General features: G+C 34.7%; 1 protein-coding gene across 2 annotated transcripts in view; it reads right to left on the minus strand.

The window, feature by feature from the left end:
- Positions 1-18,568, minus strand: part of LOC132193380 (uncharacterized) — a 41,458-nt gene that overhangs the window by 8,936 nt on the left and 13,954 nt on the right. For both annotated transcript variants that reach the window (XM_059614015.1, XM_059614016.1), the window contains exons 2-5: positions 15,898-16,166; positions 12,954-13,016; positions 8,732-8,915; positions 737-881 (exon numbers count right to left, since the gene is read on the minus strand). In XM_059614015.1, coding sequence (XP_059469998.1) covers positions 737-881; positions 8,732-8,915; positions 12,954-13,016; positions 15,898-16,166 — 661 coding nt within the window. The remainder of the gene's footprint in view (positions 1-736; positions 882-8,731; positions 8,916-12,953; positions 13,017-15,897; positions 16,167-18,568) is intronic.

An 18,568-nucleotide genomic window follows, 5' to 3' on the forward strand; every position in this document is an offset into this window, starting at 1 on the left:
AGTGATTTTGGTTTTTAGGTTTAAAAAACTGTTTTCCAAAAACTTCAGAAAATCAATAAATTTAATAAGGCGAATTTTATTGCTTATAAATTATTAAATTCCAAAAGATTGGAAGAATACAAACAATGAAGACAATATATTGAATTTATTTGATATTAAATTGAATGCAAACAATGTGATTTTTACAATTGGATGTATAAACAACAACAAAATAATTACTTCTATAAATTTGTATGCATTACAAGAATTGTACTTGTGGAATTTATAATCTCTAAATATGAAAACAAATTTGAAGCACCTTTTACAATTAAAAAAAAAATAATAATAATTTATTGTGGAAAGGAAAGAAAATAAAAACAGTGTGATACTGTTTTGATAGCTGAAATTAAATAACATCAAAATATTTAGAGCTAATCTGGCAATTAATCGGTTTTCAAAAAAAACTTTAATTTATTATTATATTTCACACATACCTCTAGGAAATTTTCATCTCCCCTTAAAATATCTCTCATTCTACATTTTTACCACAAGAAAAGGCTAAAATCTTGAGTATTTCTCCATTTGGAAGCAAAATGAGGGACGGTAAATTATTGGTGGCCCCTGCGGCTGGTTGCGGCTCCTCAACGCATTGAAAATGAAATTATACGGGTGTGCCATCGGCACGATAATCCCGACCGCGACGAGCAATCAGCCTAACGAGCGAGGGGCACGGAAGGGAATAAAATTAGACACGTACCTGAGCAACTGGTAGACGAGCATACATGAGAAAATGCAGACCAGAATGCCAATCACGGAAAGGCCGAAGAGGGCGCGCAGACACGAGTACAGAGCGCCGTGGACAACCTCGCAGTCTGGGGTGTTGTGGAACACGAACCTCATGCCTGCAAGCACAAATCGGAATAGGTTAGAAAATCCTAAATAGAAACAAAATAATAATTAAAATTGAGATAAAATTTGCCCTAAATTCGAAACCAATTAATGTTTCCTTGAACCTAAAAGTATTACAACTGATAGCGATTAATTAAAAAAAAAAAACATTAAGAAGTAGCAGGAAAAAATTGAAATTTAATTCATTTATCCTTCGTTTTAGAACACTTAATAATTCCATTCAAACCAAGTCTTTCAATCAACAGTCTGTATAAATATGATCAAAAAGTTAAATTAAATGTTACAATACTTTCAAAAAGTTCAAATTTGATTTTTTTTATGCGTTTTTTTCTATTATGCATTAAATGATAACGTAGCATTGCTAATAAAATACAAGAACAGAAGACGAAGATTGTCATTCAACAGCGTTTGAATCTCCATTATTGAACTTCATGGAAGAGATCAACATTAATATAAGATGTTGAATGTAAGTAAAATAAAAACATAAAAATTTTAATTTTAAAATTAATAAAAGAAATAGCACAAAATACAAATAAAAAGTTTAAATTAAAAAAAATTCATTCATTTTAAATTGAATTATAATAGGTAGATTGATTTTTAACCATATTTTAACAATTTAATAGCGCCATTTTCTTAAACATAAATCATAAAATGAGCTTCCTCTTGTATAGAGCAACCTTTCTTTGCAATTATTATAGGCCGTTGAGCACCAATTCTGCATGACCTAAATTTGGAGCCGCTCTGGTGCTAATTTCCAAACCCTTTGAACCCTTTTGCCAGGAGGCAATTTCCATGGAACGGAAAATGAGCACAAGATTCGGCCTGTCGGTTTAACCAACGAATCGGCCGGCGTTGAATTTTCCAGCTGAGGTCACGTATTTATTTATCTCGCGTTCGCAGGCCAGCCAGATTTTTCCAGTGACCAAGCTGTTTGTGGCAGCGTGAGTGGAAAATGTATTTGTGCCCGGCGGGCGATTTTATTCCTTTGATTTGCCAGCGGCAGCTTTTGTGTGTGCACCGGAGCCCTGAAAATTCGCCGCCCTCAAAGCCGCCCTGCCGTGACGATAAAAATGACATCTCTGCCGCCTTTTGTGCACCTCTTTTTCCTCGGCGTTTTTGGCATTAAAGCGGAATTTTCGAGCCGCACCGACGGAAAAATATAAAAAAAGAGGAAGTACGTCGGGTGAGTGCGGAGAAAAATCCGTTTGTGCTGCTGTCGCAACTGAATTGTCGGCGCGCTTTTGAGCGAAATCGCATTTGTACGCCACCGCTGTCACCAGATTTTAGTAAAAGGCCAAGTCGGAGCTGATCGGATTATACTGAGTCGACGAAAAAGTACATTTGCGACGAGTGGATTTCTCTACTTAATTCAATTGCAGCGATTCAATTAAATCATTATTCTATGAGCGCGCATTGGTCGTGGTTTATATTCCTCTATAAATTGTACCTCAAATAAAAATCCTTTAATTGAAATTATTCATTGACTCAGTGAGTATTCTGCATATTAATGAACATAAAAAGTCCTTCACTTTGAATAACAAAAATGGTAATTTATTTTGCATGTATTCAATGAAGGGATAATAAAAAGTATAGAATGGAATTTTAAAATAAAATATTTAAAACTAATAGACTGGTAGAAAGATGTCTTGGATTTGGTTTTTGTAATTTGCTGCAAAATTTGAAGTAACCGTGGTAATTTATTTCAATAGAAGGAAAGATATATGAAGCTCATCTGTGTTAAAAAATTAAAGTAAAAAGTAAAGATTAAAAATTACACCATTTTTTACAAAACATTAAAATAAATTTAAATAATTATTTCCTATATTTATATTCATTTAATACAATTTTTATTGTTAATTCTATATTTTGTTAATTTTTAATACTTAAATAAAAAGTTTACTCATATAAATACATCCATTTTAAGTATCACATTATATAAATAATTAATTTTTATAAAATCTAAAATTGTTTTAATTCTTGGTTGTGATTTGGTTATACACAGAAGTGCTTCTAAATGATATAAAACTATTTGTTGTTCTGGGTTCGGAGTTCCCTCTACTGATTGTATTATTCATTAGTTACATTTTCCTTATTAGTTTTAATATTGGAAAGGATGTGTATAAAAAAAAGTGAATTATAAAACATCGGCCAGTGATAAACAACTGGTTTGGTGAATTCATTGGATTTTGTAACGAACGCAGTCCATATAAAAAAGGTTCATTTAAAAAAATCCATCTTCGCTAATCCATGTCTCAAGTTAATATTTTAAAAAACCTATGATATTTTTTCTTTTAAATGGTGAAATATTGTCACATACACATTGCGGTATATATATTTTCATTCTGAATATTGACAGTTTTGAAGCAGTGCCAAATGCAGAGGAACGACGCAAACGAATGAGATATAAATCACGGTTGACATTTTAATGGCCAGTACTGCAACTTCTTCAAACTTCATAAATCCTACAAGCTTCAGCAAGCTAATGATAATAAATTCCTAACAATTTAATTCAGTAGAAATTTATAAAACTATATTTGCACAAGAAATATGACGAAAAACTAATATCGGCGCTTCAGTTGACTTTGTTTGATCGACGGACTTTGCAAGATAAGATGGGCTGGAGTTTTTCCATTACAACTCTGACTGAGAAGTAGTGCAATTTCCTTTTGTTTGCACTTGTGTAGCCTTGGTATGCTCCGGACGCAGCTGCTTTGCACACGGAGCTGAACTGGGCGATTCCGCACTATTAATTCGCGCTTTTATTGCATTGCCTTCCTCTTTTCTCATCCCACTTTATTGCGTCCATTATTTATTTACGCCAAGGTGAAATGCATCCCTCATTATAATTTTATCTCTCTCGCAAACAGGTAAAAAGCAATTTTCTCGCTAGGGAATATCACCAATTTTTAGTGAGGTCTAATTTTTAATATTTCAATCTCTTAAATTATAATTCATGTCTTTTTTCTGAAGATAGTAAGCCAAGGAAGCCTAATTCTTGTTTTATTAATTGGATTGAATTAAAATTTAATGCTGTGATAAAAAATTTACAGTTACTTGCATACAAAATTATCAGTTGAAATTTAATTATTCTAAAATATATTCCATAAGCAACATTTTAACTTATTTCAACAAACTTGTTCATTTATTGTCTTTAATTTTTTTATTTTACTTAAAAAAAAATTTGTACTTATTCCTAGTAACTTAAGCATAAACTTTACAGGTATTAAATCAATTTATTAAATAAATATATCATAAAATTGATTTTTTTTTTTATCCCTTTTCCATTCAGCAAATTTGGCTTTTGAAAATTGGTGGCGTTCCCTTTGTCGGAACGACCGAATCGTGATTACGAGAAAACTTGATAAAAGTTCCATTATCCGCAAAACGATCCTCTGCGTAAGACAGTTAACGCGGTCGGAATTATTTAAATAAGCCCTTGTTCAGCACTAAAAGCAGGCGTTAGTGGCGAAAAATAAACCAACACTTGCGGAAATCGAGTGCGAGAATTCCGCCATTGTGTGTTGGTTGGAGGTGAAATGCTGAACAACGTCGGCCGTTAAAAGAAACAATGGACCGTCCATTCAAAGACCACGATGGGACGATTTCGGTGGACGTGTTCGTCCACCCTGCAACAAGACACGTTTTAATTAAAACTACAAGCCCCGCCCTTTTGCAGCTCGGCGATTTTCCCATTTTATAAAAGCAACATTCGCTTTTTCCAACAACTGCACATCCAATTTAGTTAAATAGAATTCCATTACGAGATTGTGTCCCATGGATTTATACATTTTTTGTTATCTCATCGCACCGACGAGTGCTGCTGATGGCATCGCAGAGCCGATTTCGCATGCACAAGTAGTTTTCTCTGCAGAAATTCGCATTTGGCTTTTGGGCGCAGCTGCCGTTTTTCCATCGCGTGCACCCGCAGCGACCAGCCGCAGTTTCAATAAAAATGTAGCAGAGAGACTCGCTGTGGCAGCGGCTGTTGCGCGGGTTGCATATTGCGAGAAAAGCGGCAGTCAATGATGCCGAGGACAACGTCGATGCCTTTTACACGTTTTCAAAAGGAGCTTTGGCAAGCTCAAATCTTTTATCCTTATTACATGCAGCCATGTGGATTGTTTTTAATACAATATTTATGTTTTGCAACTTTTCTATATTTATTTAAGATTTTAGAAACGCAAAATACGTTTACAGAAATGTTTTACTTTATAAATTTTAATATCAATTACAAGTATTATTTCTCATAATTAAATTCTGAAATTTTAGATGATCCAGATAATGATGTTATCCACAAATGTGTGGTTATTAATATTGTTTGTTACTTTAATTTATTTAAAAAAAAAAATTTAATCACATTTTTTACAGTCTGTAAAAACAATTAATTAACAAACGCTTATATTTACTATAAAACTTATAAATAATGTTGTTATAATTATTTTAATCATTTAAATAACCTTATTGAAATTGAATAAAGCATTTTTAATTATAAATTTAAAATTAAATAAGTTTATTAGTTAACTAATTAAAACAAAACCTGTTCATCAAAGTTGACGATCATTTTATGGTGCAAGTGCAGCGGCACTTAGAAAATTTTATACAAAGTTAGCCTGCAAGTTATAGTGCTTCTCTGTTGCGTATATTCAGAATTATATTTTGCGCTCGTAAAATATTTATGACTTTCACAAAATGCGAATTTATTTAGCGGCAGTTAATTTGCCTCTCCAGATATGCGTGGTTCATTCAGCTGTCGGATTAAACGCCAGTAGGTATTCCACTATTCTCTGCGCGCGAATTTGAAACTCATGCATAAATTTGCGGCTTTTTACTGCGGCGTATAAAATTCAAAAAGCCACTTTGCCTATTTAGCGCGGTGGAGAGCGAGGTGTTGATAAATCCGGGCAGCGATGCCAAAATTTTATTGCCGGCCAAAGTGACGCGGCGATCGCACCCTCGTCCATGGGAACATGCAAATCCGAATCGTGATGAATATTTAACCGGATATACTGACACAAAACACGGCACTCAAAATAGGGTTACCACATTTATGCAAAAAAAATTCAATTTCAGTAAAATAATAGAAACTAGAATATCAAATAATTGTACTGAAAAGTCTACCTACGCTCACACAAGCACTCTGTTTTGAGATTTTTAACCATTTTTCACCTAATTTCCTAATTTTGAATTATAAATTCTCACCAATTAAATAAGATTTTAAGAAAGGTGGCCTATTGAGGGAAAATTCTACCTGATTTTACAAAAAAAAGTTAAGATGAAATTTTTATTAGATGTACAAACTGATAAAGTCACCAAAAATTTTTTTCCTAAGCTTAACCTTTTTTGAAGTCTTTCTTTAACAAGCACAACTTTCAAGATGAGTAATTTTTAGCAAATTGAGTTACAAATTCCATTTTCGTAAAAATTAGTCCTGTTACTGCGTTAATTACACTGAGAACTGGAGTTTTGGGGATTAAGTGGCTCCAATCCTGTAAGAATTTGCCATTTTTAAAGCCCCTGGTCTTTTATAAATGAATATAACATAGAAATTAAAATTCTATTCAATGGCCTCAAGTTATTTATTCCGACAAAATACATATATCTGATATCTTCAGTTTTCTGGCATTGAATTTCCAGGCGAAGTATGGCACCCCGTTGAAAATGATACACACGTGCGTACATACGCGGCCGGACTGGCGAATTTGAATTTTTAATGCGGGCGTCGAGTGCATTCATTTTCAGCCATGCCGTGCAAAATGCAGAGTGCAGACGGCAAGGTCGAAATTATCGATTGAAGGGGCAAAAGTGGCACACAAGAGAGCGTCCCACTCTCGGATCCGTCGCAGCTCCAACTTATGAAATTGATGAGTTCGTTTGTTTGTTTTCGCCCCGGAACGGCGGCGGGGTTCATTTATTTAGGCTGCTCCGAAATTACGCAGTATGCTTGGCAGGCAAACAGAAAGGACCAACTTGCTGACTAATTTCACCAGCCGGTCGGCGGTTTTGTTCAATTCCCTTTTCGGATCTTCTCGTACGTCTGATGGGGATGAGAGAGGCGAATGCAAATTCCAATTCTGCACCCCTGTCTCTGTGGGCACCGGGGTAATTATTCCGGAAGTTTGAAAAATCGAAATCGTTCGGAACGTGTGTTTGTGTTCGGCAGAATTACAAGGGCGCTTTTCTCATAGATGTGCACAGCGCGTGCTGCTCTTAACGCTCAAATTCACTCCTGCTTTGTGAGACCAGGAAATTAAATTCCGCCTGTTACAATATCTGTCAACGTGTTTGATGGCGCCGCTTTTGACGTCAGGCTGAGCATTTCGATCATATTAATTTCGCGCCACCGAAGCGAATAAAATCGCGTGTTTGTTTAACTTTTGCACCTCCATTATTCAATAAATATATGAATTATTTGGCAAAACTCGCCAAGGTTGTGACCGGAAATTGAAAATGGAATCGAAATTCTCGTTTTGTTGTACTTTCATTGATTTGTATCGAAATTGCTCCATAAATCGGCTTCCACTCGACTGTAAGCTGCTTCACATATCCATAAAGCTAGATGGAGATGTAAATTTATAATAAATAATGCATAATTTAACTGTAAAATGTAATATTTTGGAAGATTTGTGCGCCTTTTGAGCTTCTTTTTCTGCCAAACGGATTGATTTTTTTATAAGAAACTTGAACTACACAACTTGAATCATTAATTTTATTTTATTTCAAAAATATTAATTAAAATTATTTCACCATTTTTGAAGTCTTCTTCTGGTTCATGCTTAGAATAGACCAATTAAATTAATTTATATTTTGGGTAAAAGAGCATCATAATTTTTTAACATAATTTATATAGCCTGCCTAAATTACTATAAACTTTTACGTAGTCTCAACATTAGTAGATCTGATTTTTTTGTTGCAAATTAATGTTAATTGGGCTGCCCAAAACTTGTCCTGACATGAATGAAAACAAAAGGGAAAAAAATTACTTTTAGTACTCAAATGTTTTTAAAAGATATTGAACCCAATACTATTTAAAATATATTTCTACTTGTCTTTGATGAGCTCAAAATTCGATTTCCATTTAAGGGCAAGTGACTTTTGTTTGCCTCGTTTTATACTTAAATATCCAACTTTATATTTCGATCAAAAATTTATATTAATAGAAATAATAAATAAATACTTATTGTATTAAATCTGTGGCATAATCGTAGACTAACTTTCAATGATGATAATGCAATTTACTACTTTATACAACAGATATGATTCCCAGCATAACAATCAATATTATTTATAATATTATTTTCAATAATATTATCAAGTGTTATTTGCAAGTTTTTACAGTCTTATAACCACAAAAACTATTGATAAAAAATGCTTCAAAATATTTATTATTTAAAATATTATGTAAAAAAATTAAAATGATAAAATATTTAAACATCTATTATTTTAATATAGTTATATTATTTATACTAAGTGAAGATACTGATAACATAAAAAATAAGTTTGCTCATAAAAATATTAAACATAGGAGGGAGAAATGTTACCGTTACCACGTTTGCAAGAGAAAACATAAAATTTACAACTCCCAATTTCAGATTTAAGGAACTTTTGCAAGTGCGATATCCACGGCAATGGCCGTTATTAATCACGGCCAAAACCCTAAATCCAACGAAACTTCTGGGATGGTGCGGGTCGACGGCCGTAAACTTTGAAACAGACCCGAGATCATATTGATTGAGTTTGATCGCGCACCTTTTACGACCTTCCATAAACGGCGGAAATCACGAGAAGCAGCAGCGGCGTTTTATGGGGTGCAAAAGGTGAAGTGGTATGATTGATGGGTACTCACTTTCTTCGGAGGTGACGGATGGGTCCTGCGTGAGGCCCGAGTAGCAGGTGCACGCCTGGTTCTTCTGCGTGTAGACGCACTCCCTGAGTGTTTGCAGCCGGTTCATGTGGATCACGGTGGTGGTCACCGTGACGATCACACAAAGGACGGCGCTCAGCAGGCAGCAGATGCCGCACACTTTGATCTGCGAACCAAACAAAAGCACGTCGTCAGCACAAAGAGGGCGAAATGCTTTGGCCCCGAGGCCCAGATTGCGGATTCCCCTTGACCGCGTTCGGTACGTTTTATCTCGTCATTGTTAGGAGGAAATCTGGCACCAGATGGAGGGTGGCTTTTGATGGGTGGAAATTGGCGGGTTTTGCCAAGGGCAAGAAAACTTTTTATTAAATTAAAAACGGGAAAAATTGTTCTAGTAATGCAAATAATTTGACTTGTTTACAACAATTGTTTGTTTTCAATATTTTTCCTGTCGCTCAAGAATCATAAAATAAACTTAAATATTATAATTTTAAGCGGATTATAATAGACCGAATTGCCTCCTAGAGATCTTTTTTTCAAAAACCGCCTGTAAGAATGAAATAAATTTGACAATAAGCGGGAATTTTGGGATGTTTCATCATGCAAAAATATAACATTCCGCTAAAATATAGAATAATTCTGAAGTTTTCTGTTATTTTCTAAAAATGTAAGTTAAAATATTTAAACTTGAATCAACATTAATAATTTTTGAAAATTGACCTAATCAACTGTAAAATTTCAATGATACAGGAAAAAAATAAAATAAATGATAATAAGAGTTATTTCTAATTGAATTTGTATCGAACTTAATAAGCTGACGATGATTTATTTTTTAATTTCATGATATTTGAATTACACATAATAAAAATTTAAAACAAAATGCACCTGTTTTACTATTTTATATTTAGTTAGTTCGTTCAATATTTTTACCATGATTCCAATTTCTAAACTCAATTTTGACCTGTTATTTTTTATACCTTTTCTTTTCTTGATTCAGCAATGACATTATTACTAAACATGTACATTTTATTTCGAAGGAGAGATTTATCCGATTCATCATTTTATCATTCTCAAAACTTTTACGGCTTAACAGCCTCAATTAGCGTCCATTATCCAGCACAACTGTAATTTAATAGTATTCAAAAAGTAGGGAAATAAATGTATTCACAATCGAGAGAGGTTGTGAGCGTTGTGAGTATGGGAAACGTTACCGATAATTGAGGGGGCCAACGCACGTTTGACCTCGCGGTTTACGACATGTCACGTTTTTTCCCCGGATTCCGTTGCCGCGTTTGACTTTCCCAGCGCAGAGAGAGAAGTTTTGACTTGAGAAGCGAGTAATTTGATCAATCGGAGCCGCCTTTTTGCATTGAGATCGATTGAAGCGTGCGGAAAGAGCTCCCGGCATTTCCGCCCCAGAGGCTTTGCATAATTTCTCCAATGGAAAATGCGGCTTTACCAAGATTGGATTATATGAAATATGAATATCAAATTCTGTTGCAAGAAAAATTATTATTTTAGGAGTAAATTAAATTGATTAAATTGCTTTAAAAACCATCATGAGACCCGAAAAATTAATCTATAAATTTCTGTTAATTTTAGACGTCCTATCCTCACTCATCAAGAATTATTTTTTTTAAATAATAATTTTATATAAAAAAAATTTACTAATTAATAAATATTTTTTTGTATGCGATTGAGTTTTCAAATATTATTTTACTGAATCAATTAAAAGTAATCAAATTCTTAATTATATATTTTTTTAATGAACTGCTAATTTTTGTTTTAACTTAAACTGACAATGCATACCAACATATAGGATACTAAAATAACATGTTAACTTATTTGGTTATAATTTAAAATAAAATTCAAGTCCAATAAAATTGATGGGAATAAAATTTGCTTTGATAAAAAGTCTGAATTCATTATTCTCGTTTGCTTTTTATTTACGCTGCCAATATTTAAAATTCAGTGTTGATTTTTGGGATTCATTTCCCTCTAAATGTGCTTTTAATATTTTACCATCGAATGGCCAGATTGAAATAATGCTATTTACTCTCTGACAATAAAAAGTAGCGAAATGAAATTTTGGGCTTTTTATCTGTCATTGGCGTCCACTGTGTATTTTTGCTGAAGCCATTGAAAAAAAAATGCCAATAATTAAAACAACAACTCAAAGCGTTCGGTTGGAGGAAAACAAATATAATTCCGTCGAATATAAACACAGAGGGTAAACAAAGCAAATAATGGAAAATCGATCGGTCGGCGGCGGCGGTCTGATTGAAAAGTGCTGTTTTTGCAGAATAAATAACAAAGAAAAAACCACGAGCACATTGTTTGCGAAACAGAAAGACGCGGGAAAATGTGGCGCCACTGGAGATCGATTTGATCCCATAAGCCCCTTATTTTCAAATTAGGTCGGCTCATATTTCACCCGATTACGTCGAGAGAGCAAGACACCTCATATCAAAATGTGCGTAATGGCCTCTCAGCGCAAAATAAATATTGTGCGCGGCCGGCTGGCTTTCAGCCTGTTGGTTTTCGCCCTGTTCTCTCGGCCCAACTCTCTCTTTCTCATTAATCATTAAGGACGCACGCAGCTCTAAATGATGTATGGCGGGCGAAAAAACAATGCGGCAAATAAATCATTCTGCTTTGAGTTCGAAATTAACGAGCAGCAATTTTGGTTGACACCGCCGTGAAAATAATTCCGCCACCCGAATTCCTACTTTTTTTTCAATACCGGCGTTTTCGCGCCCCGAAAAATGTAATGGGGAAAAGCCTGTCCGACATTCCGACGCTTATGTCTACAAATCTGCGGAAATGTTGCTTTCGTGTCACGATTTTTCATTTCTGCGCTCTCGCTCTCTATATTGCCTGCTCAACACGTGAGGCACAAAAAATTTATGCTTTTTATATGTACGAACGGTGGCCCGAAAATGGAGGTAGGAGGATTACGTGCTTTATGATGTTCTCTGTTTACCCAAAGCTAAATAAAAGCAGTGCAAAAGCCGACTTGAAAGGGAAGGCTTTAGTATCAAAAACGTCTGAAATAATGAAAAACAGTCATTTCTCGTCAGCTTTTTTTATGTTAAAAATGGGAAATATTTTTTCAAAAGTTTTGCAAAATGAAAGGCAAAGATTTTAATAGTTGAATTCTAAAAATAAAAATTTTGGGTCTTGTATTCAGATATAAAATACTTTCCTTTCCTAACATTAAGAGTTGAAAATTCAATTATTCAATTTTTTCACTTTTGAATCATGAGGTGAATTTTGATTTTAATGTCTATAATTAGAAACGCATTCTTATCTTGTTAGAATTTAGTGCTTTAGATAGTATTTCATTTAGGAGGAAACTTCAATGAATCGGATCCCTCTGTCATCCCGTATGAGTGCGAGTTTATAATTCGGGTTTCTATTCAGCCATGGAATTTTGTGTTCTCAGAATTCAAGATTAAAATTCATTGCTTGAGACGCCGTTTTACACCTAACTTCGCAAACCTCCAAGTTCAACATTCTAAATTTGTTTGAATTCCGACTGTGAAGTTTCGAGTTAAAACCAAGTTGTGGCTTCAGCAAATTTAAATTTTAACATGGCTCTGAACACAAGGAGAAACTTTTCAGCCAATTAATGGCTTACATTTGCATCTGAAGAGCTCGCTTTTCGCTTTGCGAGAAATCATTAAAGAACTTTTGCTCCTTTCTTGGCTCGAATAGTTAAAAATTCAATTTGTTAAAGAATGTTATATTTCATTTTTTGGTTACCAAGAAAAAGGAAAAATGTTCCAATTTTCGGTCTCAAAAGGGTGAACAACGACAATAATAGGCTTGACAAAAGAAGGCTCCGAAGTGCAGAAAAAAATTAATGAATTATTCTAGCATGCAAAACTGGCTGGCGCAAAAAAGCTGCCAAAGCCATTTTTCCGGGAGCCTCATTAAATATAAAAAGCACGCGCCGGCTGCTCGGCAGGAGGAAAAAGGCGGCCTAAAAGAGATCCGGCGCTCTTTTCACAACTCATCCGTTTTTGCACCCCTTCCTCCTGTACAATCGGAATATCGGCCGCTCTTTTTCAAAGCCAACATTTTAATTGTGCTGAAAACTCGGTCTCTCGACGCTGGGGAATTCCAGAATCGTGTAGAGAATGGTGGCTGTTTTTTTTTTTCAAAGGGACGAGCAAGGATTAAAAGCATTTTCCAAACTTACCAAGTAGCTGTAGCGATTTTTCCTGCGAGCGAAGCCCATCACGGCCAGCCCCGTCAGCGTCAGCTGCAATCAAACACATAAAATTTTTATCACTACACGCCGCTTTTATTGTGCGGGCAGGCGACCCTGCACTTTAATCTAACGATGCATTAGGACTACAACTTCGCCCTGAAAAGGGAAAATCGATTGTACACTTTTTACTTTCTGTCTTCGTTTGGTTTTTTTTTCTAAAAAGCAGGACCACTTTTCTCGCCCTTTTTTTTCTAACTTCGCATGAACTTTCGCAGAGCTTATTCTCGAAAGAGGGATTTAAGAGGAGGAGGACGCTTCACAGGCGTCAAAGTTGATGGCCGCGTTTTCTGCCTGCCAAGGGTGGACCCTTTGAATAATTGAGGCCACCCGTTTTTTCCCGCTGCGGCAGTGTGAATAAAAAAGTTGAAAGTGGTCCTGCGAGCGCTTTAATACGTCCCGGCTAAACCAAATTGCTGCAAGGAAAGTTGCGAAGAGAAATACGAAATGCATTTTTTATGGGGAATTATGTTGCTTGGAAGGAAAGCACCATATTTTCTAAATTAGTCCGAGCGGCTGACTGATGTTAGCAAAGAGGCTGAGGGAGAACAAAAGCGGAAAAGAGGGATCCGTCTTTTGCAACCCGCACAACGCTGATGCACAGCAGGTTGCATAGTTTGTATTTAATAAATTATCATTTTTTTTATTCACTACTTTTCTTTTTCATTCCACATTTTTGTAAGGAAATGAAATCATTTTTAAAATAGATTGTTAATAAGAGATTACATTAAAATTTGAGGCCAATTTGAGAAAATCAATTTAATTTTTTGCTTATTTTTTTCAATGCTTCTTTTTAATTTAAAATATTTTACAGGTTTAATAATCGTCAATACAAATTTCATTAGAAAACCTGCAAGCAGACAAAAATCACATAACTTTTTTAAACTGAATTGCATTGTCTTAATTATTGTCAGCGCCTTTAAAATTGTTATAAAGAATTTTATATAATTAACCATAGTTTTACATGAATTCCATGAGAATTTAAAGATAATGATTGACTGATTGTGAGATTTTTTTCCTCAAAAACGTCTCTACCTGGACCTTTTACAAAAAAATTTAGTCTGAACAATTTCGCCCTTATTGCTGGATGAATGCACATAAATAAAATAAAAATTTAATCAATGAAAATTTGTGCATTTTCTTGGAAGGTGGATCATTATTTGCAGTGATTTTATTCAGGTTCTTTTCCACTCGCCAGAATTGCAAGAAAAGAAGGGAATATATCTCGCAAGGGGTTAAATGTCAAAGTCTCTTCTGCTGCTACTTAATCTTGATCTCGATTCGTTCCCCGCCAAGGAAAAGACAGGGAAATAAAACACAAAAGAAAGCTACGCAACACGGCCTTAAATATTCAGTGCCGATCAGGCATGAAACAAACTCAACCATTCCAGACACATAAATTGAAAACGGCAGGCGACCCGTCGAAATTTCCCTTTGGGTGCGGTGGTAAAATTTTTAGCGCGCCTCCGAGTGCCGTAAAGATAGGCGGAAGGGCGGCATTAAATTCGCAGGCAGACGGCAGCCGTACAAGCGGCGTAAAGCCCAGTGACAGCAGCAGCCCCTTCTCTCTAGCCTGCAATTTTTCTTTTTTGCGCTTCCACACAATGATCACTCTAATTAAAAGTTGGTAACAAGCCCCCGTGCGAGCTCTTATTGTTCTCCCGGCGGAACGTGCAACTCGGTTTTCTGATAAATATCTTGATGGTTTCATTAAAAGTCGGAGGGCAAAGTTGAAGAAAGGGCGCAAAGTGTGGGTATAAGTTTCGGGAAATGGATATGACGGGGCTCGGGCTTTTAAAAAGTTCAGGCGGCGGATGAAATTGCTTTCGCCTTAAAACGCTCGTGTAAATGGGACAACTCGACCGGGCTGGCGTTGAAATTTCTACGGTCTGTTGCCATAGGTTGATAAAAAAAAGTTTGCAGCGTTATGGATTATTATATAGTTTGAAAAACATCTTCATTCTAAAACTCAGCATTTCAAAAAGATTGAAACAAAAAATCTTATCATGAGTGTTTTTATTTTTTGTGCTCCCTGATTTTCTTAATTTTTACCAACCACAAAAGCCGAAAATATTTGTTAAAGGGCCCCTCTAGTAAATTAAAAAAAAAACTTAAATTATCATAACTATTGTGAAAATTGCAATTTGAAAATTCGCACTCATTGTCGAGTCAAAAGTGTAGAAATTTGTTCACTTTTGCCCGCAAAAAGAGTATCAAACTTGAGGAAATGTAAATTTAAATGTCTTAAAGAATTTATTTTCTTTTTGGTTGAATATAGTGATCTAGCAATCAAAATCGAGTGCTTTTTGAGAGTTTGATTAGCCAAAAGTTACTAATTTAATAAACGGTTTTGTTGAGAAACGGTGATCCTTCAACCTGTTTCATTTTCACAGAATAGAACGAATTCAATTTTTGATCGAGATATTGATAGATATCATGAAACATTGTGTTGTTTTTAAATCAAGGATGCAAATCATCATTGGGAAAATATAAATAATAATTTTAAGTTATTTATGAGATATATGAATTTAATTTATTGATAATTTGATTTCTAATTTCCAAGAGATACGAGATGAGCCGCACGGAGATAGACTAAAGTTACTTTTTTAATACATTTGAATAATATTACAGGAACTTGCACCAATTTGTATAATAAATTTTAATATTATTTTTGTTAATATTAAATTAAATGTTGCCTTAAATTTTACATGAAAATTATAATTTTATAAATTCAACTAATTAATGCTAAAAATATAAAAATATTATATCATGTTAATAAATAAAAAAAAGTGATATAATTTAAAATATAAATTTTAAAATAACTTAAAAAATTTATATTATTTTTTGTAAAAGCTTAATAAATATCTGTTCTCACCATGGTAGCTGGGACGTAGGTGGGAACAGTTTCAAAGTAGTGCAGTGACGACGTGTGTGCCCTGAGAACAAAGTGGACGAGCAGGAAGAGCGCGCCGAGGAGGGCGGCCATCCCTCCACAGGCGGTGCACAGGATGACGTACTTCCTGAGGGCCGAACTCCAGCACTGGTGTGTCCGCGTCGTCGGCTGGTATGTGGCCGTCGTCGCCGCCGCTGCATTGGGCGCCGGCAGGGCCGGCGCCTGCACCACCTGCGCCACGGTCGCGCCACCTGCGAACAAGAAAAACCATCCCTTGAGAGTCGTTTCTCGGTTATCGGGCCGGGGAATTAGGCCCCGCAGCGCCTGTCTGTCTGCCGATCAATTTTATTGGGCCGCTTAACAAGCGACGGTGTAATTTATCATTTCGTCCCCAGGCGCACTTTATTGACAAATCGCACCCATGAAATTTTCACGACATACATACATAGGAAGGTGTATATCGTGCCTCAAGGGTTATTCTGTGTTAAATGGGTGTTTCCGGATAAAAGGTATGATGTCAAGTTGCGCGTGTTGCGCCCCCAAGGATGATGTATTAGAGTTTCGTAAGAACAGCAAACAAAAGATAAAATTTAGCTTGAAAATATTGGCAAACTCACGCACAGGGAGGTGAACTTCGACTTGTTACGCTAGGATAAAAGAAGGAAATTATTTTAAAAGAATCACAAATTGTTGCCTTTAATGATTGTCTTTGACAAAATGTCACATATAATTTTTAAAATATCACATCACACCTTTAAAACCAAATAAATCATTGCCATTTTAACTTTTCTCAATACTAAACTGTTTTTTTTTTTTAATCAGATTTCATTTGAAAAAAATTCCAGTTATATTATTAAACTTTTTTGATAAACTGTGGTTAAAGTGTGCGCATTTAATCTTATAAAAGTGAGCTCATTAAATTTTGTGTTGCAATAAAAATGAAAAAGTTTAGAATAATTATTCCTGTTATATCAATTAATTGTAATTTGACTAACTTGGTTTAATTTTACTTCATACTTAATTTTTTTGTTTATGGTTTATCTTCAATTTGTGTCCTATAAAAATCGATTCGTAAAATTTTTCTTTTCTCTTTGTTATATTTTTTGTAGCATTTTAAACAGCATCCGTATCAATCATTAATTGATAATATAATACATAATTATAATCATCGCATGGTATAGATGGATGAGAACCGAGAAGATGGAAGATATCTACGATAATATTGTTGAAGAATAATCGTTGTGTGACTTGGTTTTATAAATTATGAAACACGAAACCAAAATTTTTATTTTACAAATTTTATACAAAAAAAAACTTTCTTATTCATAAAAAGAGTACATAATTTATTTATTAAAATAAAAAAATAATTAGAAAAAATAAAATTTTATTATAATATAAAATTTAGGAAATGTATTATGATAAATATTCAATAAAATAAAAAAGCTATTAAACTTTTTTAACGTACAACATGTTATTTACCTTAGCACGCATCTGTACTTAACGCTACAGTAAAATAAAAAAAAAATATTATAAAATATAAAATGCTCTTGTACTGACTGCTGAAAGCAAATGCAAAATTTCCTGCAGCACAATAATTGTCACATTTGACCTCTTGATTGTATCGCACCAGTTTATTTATAAGCCCGGCTAAATTAACCATCGCTTCATTTCCCTCGCGTGAAAATAGCGGCATATTAAACCGAAATTTATGAGCCTCGCATCCGAGGGTGCGCATGCACAAATGTGCGGAATTTCGCGAGTAAAAAGTTGGTGTTTATCTTTCATTGAGATGCTTATCCGCGCAAATAGTGTGGCGGCCAAACTTTCGTTTCGCAGGGGGGGATCCGAGACTAAAATATATATCCGAGGGGGATTTAGCGAAGGCAAAATTATTACTAAGCGAGGATTAGAGCGTCAAGCGGCGCCTGCTAAAAATGAACAAACCCGGCAGTGTTTTGGACGCGCATTTAGAAGCATTAAAATTTAACCTCTTCATTCCCAATGCACAAAGCACCGGGCAGAAAGTGAGTGAGTTTAATTCGCCCCGAAAGTGCTCGGCAGCAAACTTGCTCAGCGAGATGTAAAACTTTGATTGTGTTGTGAAAGCTACTTAAACATAATTGAATGTAATATCGGGAGAGAGGCGACAACTAGATGACTTGGTGCTTAAGGACTTTGAACTTATTAAAGGAGCACTTCAGGAATGATATTTTATTCTTGGGTTCAAAAGCAGACAAAATTATATAACTGAAATCAAATTATAGCTATAAAAAATTTGGGTTGCATCAAAGTTTAAACTTTTCCCTCCCAACTCATTTAAATTTGGAGGGCAATATCAGTCTCTATTTCTAAAAGTATTTAACATTCACATTTGGTTGAATATTTAATAGTGATTTAGAATTTTAATAAAACACAAGATTCAAATGCTTTTGACAGGAAATTGTGAAACTTTGAAAACTCCTGATTGTGAATTTTTTAATTATTCTTGACATTGGTCATGACATTTTGTGTTCCTTCCAATGCAAGAATAAAAATATGTAACTGAAGAAGGTCTTTAAATTGCAAGAAGTCCATAAATTCCTCTCTACGTAAAATATACTGCGAAAGTTTATTTTTGACTGTCGACGGACGTATCGCAATATTGGCAGAATTC

The sequence above is a fragment of the Neocloeon triangulifer genome, unplaced genomic scaffold (genome assembly GCF_031216515.1).
Source record: "Neocloeon triangulifer isolate White Clay Creek 2 clone unplaced genomic scaffold, ASM3121651v1 ptg000004l, whole genome shotgun sequence".
NCBI classification, from domain to species: domain Eukaryota; kingdom Metazoa; phylum Arthropoda; class Insecta; order Ephemeroptera; family Baetidae; genus Neocloeon; species Neocloeon triangulifer.